Consider the following 7306-nt stretch of genomic DNA (forward strand, 5'->3'; position numbering starts at 1 on the left):
ATGAATGTGTGCAGCAACTTCCACCCAAAATCTGCAAAGCTCAACTAAAGTGTGATGAGACACAAGGCACCTGAAAACATCCTGCAACCAATACAAAAATACAGTAGTAATTGGAAAATTTAAAAATAAATTGTATGTACTTTCCTGTTTGGAAATTTAAAAACTTCGTCAGCGATCTTCCTAGTCTGTTATAGCCATATTATCTAATGTATACTGCATCTTAGGAATTTTCTGAAGAACACAATTAAGAACTACCATTCCACGTATTAACGTATGGTAGATCGCAGAAAGGTCTAAATATTATCTTCCACTTCAAGAATTCGCATGTCTGTTCAACTTAGAGATTATTTGCATAAGATATTTTAGACAGCTCAAGTATTAATAGTATAACGTAAATCATTTATTTTCTTATTTCAACTTAATTATAAATCCTAAACCCTAAAATCCTAAACCTATTTTTTATTAACAACTTAATTATAGTCTATTTATAAGTAATAACACTTTATCTATAAACAGATTTCACAAAGATTAATTAACTTAGCATATGGTCGATTAGTCTGGTTCTCGATTGTCAGATTTTGACGACGATTCCTTCAAAATTTTCACCAAGGGTTGACCATCCAAGTCATAAAGTACATTTACCTTTCCAATTTTGAAGTTTCATTTTAACTTTGTCCATAAAAATAATATATATATATATATATATAACTTTAGGAAGACGGGATTGAGGATTTTAAATTAAGTAGTGATTTAATTATTTATTAAAGATTAATTTAAATGTAATTGTTACTATGTTGTTATTATTATTATTACTTTTATTAAAGCATTATTAAAATACTTGTACATATATGAAAAATTATTTCTCAAACCATCATAGCTTACAATATTCGGAATAAAGTGAAGAAGAAGAAATATAAAATTGAGTGCTGTACTAAAATACAATTCTATTAAACAAAAATTGTTTCTTCTGAATGCAAATCGAACAGATAACTAGACAGTGCCGTGGTTACCTTTTCTATTGACAATTACAAATCTCTCTCTGTTGGTGCGTGTATTACAACAAACATGTCATTTGTTGGTGTGACATTTTTAAGATAACTATTGTTTGAAAACGCATTCTAAGTTGAATACCCAATGTTGTCTCCTTGATCAAAGACACAGATCTACTTAAGACGACGGTCGCCAAATTCCTTTCTTGCCATTAAGTAGACCTTCTTGGTTTGTGGAGGTTATTTCCCAATGGAGAGTTTTCAACAAATTCTCCACTTCACCGATCACACTAGGCTCATCACGTACAATCAAATTACCTCCTGGTCTTAGTATTCTGTCAATCTCTGCTATCACAGGAACAAGATTGCACCTGACAAAACCAAACAACAAAACCACACGTGAATCAATAATGCTTATTGTCTTTGTATGATAAGACTGTTATTTCTGTAAGAAGCTGCTTTAAACTGAACAAATCTTTGCTTCCATTTTTACCTTTTCTTTAGATTTGAGAAAAGATTATCTGCATGCAGTAGATCGTAAGTTCGTGGATAGGTGCTGAAGGATTCACACCAATCATGGTATATGCCAATAAGACCCCGTTCATAGATCACAGGAAGTGTATCAGAAGCATCTATGTTCACAACATTAAATACCCAGACAGGAAGATCCTTCATAGCTGCTGCGAATCTGCATTCACATTAACTTTGATGAATGCGTCCTTATAATCAATGATACAACTGTATTAACAAGGCATGCATGATAAATTTATAAAGATTAAAAGTATGGCATGCAAATTAATATATATATTCGTGATTGTTGTAGTCCAAGCTGAATCGATATATATACCTACCCTCCATAACTAGCTCGCATGTCCATGATATTTCTGACGTGAGACCAAGATACCCCAATGTTGCCAAGCTCATCGATAACGTTTTTCCAACGTTCATTATCCGCTGCAAAGTCTTGAGAAAGTTTCTGTCCACCTTGCATGTTTGTTAACCAATCTGGGACTTTTTGCAGTCTCTGAGGCCAAGCTTCAGGCCACTTGGTTCCTCTCTCATTGCCAACAGGTAACTTGTGCATGCACGCCTGCAGCGGAACATACCTGCAATATAAAATATCAGTAATCATATTATTGACACTTTCTGCCATGAACCTATACAAGTTGTAAATCAAGAGAGTCGAAAGATTTACCATGCAGCGTTTGGATCATCGTCAGCTTTGCATATAGGAGGTTGGTTTTGCTCTCTTTGATCGTAGCATTCGTTGGTAAGGGGTTTGCGGTAGAAGGCTGCGCCAACTTGATTCAGTTTATCCTTTTTTATGGTTACGAGTTCCCAGCAAACGGCCTTGGTCAATGCGGTCATTTCTAGAGAAAAATAACAAAATGTCAGAGCCTACAGAAATGAAGAGTGTATTCCTTTTTTAATAACAATATGTTTTGCATATATGATACCGTTCCATATATGAGTATCTTCTTCGATCTTTTGGTACACAGGTGTAGCACACCACACAAAATAACCCCCTGGTCTAAGAAGACGATTCAATTCCAAAAGCAACATGCCACCTACAATAGATTCACACACTTGTCTTCAACAACGTGAACAAAGCAAAATCGAAACACTAGGTTCACAAAATGACATACAAAATTAACGAAAGGAAAAGTGTTGGTGAGATTAACAACCATCTTCGTGCCAAGGTACACGACAACGTGCACAATGAATGAGATCAAAGGCTTGACTGGGGAATTGCAACCTTTGAGTGCCCATGACGGCCGATATTGCCGGTATCCCTCTCTCAAGGGCAAACTGCACTTGTGCTTCATGCTCATCTTTGGGTGCAAAAGACATGGCAATAACATCCCTCTCAAAGAGAAAACCTCCAAAACTGCCAACCCCACACCCAACATCCAAAATCACTCTAGTGTGCTTTCCCCATCCAATACTTGGTTCGGCCTGTGTAACAATTACAAGTTCTTGTTTTCAACAATCATGCGGAAGTTGTAATAAAACTTTGCTCTACGAGTTTGTTACCTGTTGAAGAAAATCAATGTAGTGGAGAGCACCGTGAATGAACTGGGTGCCCCCTCCCGGGAACGTCAAGAATTCACCCTTCAACTTCATCCAGTTTTGGTGTCCCTTCACGTCTGCTAAGAGAGTGTGTGGTACGTTGTGGAACCATACCTGTTACAAACACATTGTTACTAAAACTTCAATTTTCAGAAGGAAAATATACTTTCACACACTACATTTTCTTCTTTTAAAAAATTCACTCTTTTTATGACTAAATTTAGGTATATGAAACGAAAGAAATATATATATAATATACAAATTACTAATTAAGTATTTAGATAAAATGTTAATAAATGTATATAGGAAAAAAATTATTCTGACACCAGCTTTATAAATACATAAGAACAACTGTAATTAATAATAAAATATTAGTTAAGATATTAAATTAAATTATTGAATATTTATTATAGAGAGTTGTTAATGTTAATATATATTATATATTATTGAAAAGAGTTTTTAAAAGACTGTATTTTTTAAGAAATGTCCGAAGTATTATTTTTTTTTTATAAAAGTAATTAATATTTCAAGTTAAACTCAAAGAAACATAATAATTTTACTTAGATTTTAAAACTATAGGCATTTGACATAAGATTTTAATTATATTATATTTAATAATTAAATTTAATATTTCATTATTAAAAAATGATGTCAAATGAATATATATTTTAAAATATGTGTATCATTCCTCAAATTAAACTGTAATAAAGAATTTTTAAAATATATTATATGGTATTTCATTGATTTTGTAAGCGTTGAATAAATATGATTTTAACGAACTTATCTTTCTTTCAAACATTTTTACCTTATCTCTGCTGGCAGGCCATTGGATTGGTATTTTGTAACCCTTGGGAAGTGGGACGAGGCAAGTTGGTGCATCCTCAGGGCAGTGCCTCTCTCTGTGTACGAAGTGTTTTCTAGTCGAAGTTTTCAAATACTTGTCATTATCCAAACACGGAATATAATCACCAGCAGTTGAGACATTGCACAGACTCCACTTCAAATCTTGCATCTGCACTTCACCCGATTCCTCCTTCTGTTTCTTCTTCTCACCCTCATCAGACTTATCCGTTTCCGTTGAGGTTTCTGTTGCCGTTTCTGTTTCCCTTGCGGTTTCCTTCTTCAACACTTGGCCCCATTTTCTTACATGCCCTTCCTTTTTCTTTTCCTTTTCTCCACCTTCATCTTGCTCCCTTTCTTTTGGTTCTTTCTCCGCCACCTCACCTTTGTCTTCCCTTAGTTGTTGCACATTCTCTTCATCGTCATTGCCCTTACCTCCTTGCACATCAAAGTTTTGTTGACCCCCACTCGTGCCCTCTTCTTGGTTTTCTCTCGTGTTCACGTTCTCAGCTTCTGCATTTTGTTTTGTATTTGGGTTTTCTTTTTCATCTTGTGCCATGTTCTGGTTCTCTTCTTCACCCTTTTGCTCCCCTTCAGATACTTGAACACTTTGCGCGTCTTTCTCACTCTTATCACTTTTCTGATCATTCACCACACCTGCGCCAGCTTCGTTTGCACTCGAACCTTCTTTCTTATCGCTGTTTCCACCTTCATTTGCTATGGCGTCGTCGGGGAGGTTGCCAGGGTTGTCCCCATATACATTATTACCTTCCTTTTGCTCATGGCTTTCGGTGACAGATTCACTTGACTCTTCTGTGGTACTTGTTGTCGTTTCACGAGGCTCTTCAAAGATATTTACGGCGGTTTCACGTAGCTCTCCTGAGATATTTGTGGCGGTTTCACGTGGCTCTTCTGAGACATTTGTGGCGGTTTCACGTGGCTCTTCTGAGACATTTGTGGTTGTTTCACGTGACGATTCGTCCGCGATATGTGTGGTGATTTCAAGGGCATCATCTTGTTGGATGGTGTTTGTCGTTGATGTGGTGGTGGTGGTTTCAGGTGTGTCTTCGGCGAGATCTTGAGTGTTGGTGGCTTCAGAGTTGTTATCATCAATGACTGTGTGTGTTTTAGGTGTGACGACGGAGTTGGAGGTTAGCATCCATATGCCCAAAACACAAAGCGCGGTGAAGATGAGTGTTGTTAAGGTTGATGAGTAAGAAGTTGATGATGACGATCTCCTGGATCGTGATTTGGAGGGTTGGGCCATGGGTGTGTGTTGTGTTGGATTTGTTGGTGAAGATAGATATGAGAGTGAAATTGGAAGAGATTAACGAGAGTTGCTGAGAGGTTTGAGAGATGTTTGTGGAGGAAGATTAAGGAGAGAATGAAATTGTTCGTAAGTTGGGAGTTGGAAAGTATCAATGATCCAATAGAGTCGGAGTAGGGAGGTTGTTGAGACAACTTGGTTGCTATGTAATGTATGTTCCACTGTGTATGTTCCTCTAAGAAATCGCACACACCAGACACAGAATTGGCTATCACTTATGCAATATAATCATGAGAAATGTTTTAAGTTGAACAAAGTCAATAACGACCTTCTTGCTTTCTTAAGATATGTGTATAAATGTAAAGAAAAAAGGAAAAAGCTAGGTTGCCATCCCACAAGGAATGGTAAATAAACACATCTTAGTGATGCACGTATCTCTCAATAATAAAAAAGTGATTCTTATTTAATTTTTTCTCATACACATCCAATATATATACATAAATCCTTTCTGACAATTTTGAAAAAAAATAAAAAATCTGAATTAAAACTTAATAAATGTATAATTATAATAAATAAGAATTTTTTCTTAAATATCTCAACACTATCAGTTTGGATATAATTCTTTCAAATTATTATTGTTTAACCATTTGGAATATATATATATATATATATATATATATATATATATATATTTATATTTATTTATATATGTGTGTATGTGTGTATATATATGCACTTTGCCCTTGAGAAGAAACATATGATATGCACTTTGATATGTTGGTTCTATCATATTATATTAGATGATGAGATAGGCTAAATGAAAAATTATTGTTACAATTATAGTTTCACAAGTCTATACTTTTTTATCTTCAAATCTTTAATTATAATTTTTTTACACATAATAGCTCACATATTTCATGAGCCATTGTCTGAAATTCTACTTCAGCATTGGTTCTCGCTACTACAATTTTTTTTTTTACTCTTCTAATGTACCAAGTTTCCACCAAAGAAGTGTAATAACTAATAGTCAATATTCTATCAACAATTGATCCTATATAATCAGCATCTATATATGTTTAAAGACTGACATTTTTGTTTCTTCTAAAAAAACCCTCTTTTTAATGTTCTTTTCAAATACTGAACAATCCTAAAAGCAGCTTGTAAATGACTTTCTTTCTTGATGCATAACCTGACTTACTAAACTCAACAAAAATAATAGCAAGTCTAGTGTGAAATGAATAAATAAATCTTCTTACAAGCCTTGGATACATTTTCTTTATCAATAACTATATCATCCTCATCGTTTATAAAGAAAACCGCACAAAGTAACTTAGAGAAAATAAAATATAATTTAAAATGATAAAGGGTGTTTGATAAATTATTATAAAGTATTACAATTGGTTTTTGGGTTTTTCTCATATGTCTCATGTTCATAAATTTCTATTATGATATATTATCATGTAAAATCTATTATAATAACTGCATTTTTTCTTTTGCAACATGATAAGAAAACAAACCATGACTATATATAATTATAAATTTATTAAAATTAAACTTTAATATATTAATGAAGAGAAGAAATATAGAGAAACTTTAATATAAAAAAATGATATTTTGTTGAGTATGGATGAAAGTAGATATTCTTTTAGGAGATCTATAAAAAATAAATTGTAATGTTTAAAAATGAATATATAAATTTAACCAATACCTAAAAGAATCAATTGACCCCATCACGAAAGCTAAAATTATACAAATCAATACGTAATTTTTAAAACTCATGGCAGCAAACTAATAGTAGAAAGTTACTTCGAGCACCCAGATTTTTTTTTCTAACTGAAACCTTGTTTTTCTTTTTCCCAACTTTTGTTCCAGTAACTTCCTTTTACATTGGTTTGCTTTGATAGTTTTAGAAATTAAATTACAAAATGTTTAACAAATTTTGCACGGAAAATTAATTTCTAGGACGTCTCACCCAGCCACATGGAATATTCTTAAAAAAAATGATAAGGTGGTCATAGAAATTTGTGGGGTGGAAGAACTTAAAGCCATTTGGGCTTAAATTTGAGCCTAGAGAGGTGTTTGAGCGTCAACTTTTACTTCATGCACTTCCCCATTTTCTTCGTGCATACTTTCAAATTTT

At 33.7% G+C, this 7306-nt stretch overlaps 1 protein-coding gene across 1 annotated transcript; it reads right to left on the minus strand.

Moving 5' to 3' along the window:
• Positions 1 to 937: 937 nt before the first annotated feature.
• LOC108328677 (probable methyltransferase PMT27) lies at positions 938 to 5613 on the minus strand. Its single transcript, XM_017562573.2, has 8 exons — positions 3865 to 5613; positions 3024 to 3173; positions 2675 to 2945; positions 2447 to 2557; positions 2185 to 2359; positions 1841 to 2095; positions 1483 to 1677; positions 938 to 1360 (listed from the first exon to the last, which is right to left on the minus strand). The coding sequence occupies exons 1-8, from the start codon at positions 5164 to 5166 to the stop codon at positions 1168 to 1170; spliced, it is 2652 nt and encodes an 883-aa protein (XP_017418062.1). The 5' UTR covers positions 5167 to 5613; the 3' UTR covers positions 938 to 1167.
• Between the last annotated feature and the right edge of the window lie 1693 nt (positions 5614 to 7306).

Source organism: Vigna angularis, chromosome 1 (assembly GCF_016808095.1).
Source record: "Vigna angularis cultivar LongXiaoDou No.4 chromosome 1, ASM1680809v1, whole genome shotgun sequence".
Taxonomy (NCBI): Eukaryota; Viridiplantae; Streptophyta; class Magnoliopsida; order Fabales; family Fabaceae; genus Vigna; species Vigna angularis.

Bases quoted from the DNA above. Each gene is read 5' to 3' on its own strand.
- LOC108328677 (XM_017562573.2), bottom strand. From the start codon at position 5,166: ATGGCCCAACCCTCCAAATCACGATCCAGGAGATCGTCATCATCAACT. The intron at 2,946-3,023 runs GTAACAAACTCG...ATTGTTACACAG, and splicing joins ACATTGATTTTCTTCAACAG to GCCGAACCAAGTATTGGATG. The intron at 2,096-2,184 runs GTAAATCTTTCG...TTTATATTGCAG, and splicing joins GATGATCCAAACGCTGCATG to GTATGTTCCGCTGCAGGCGT.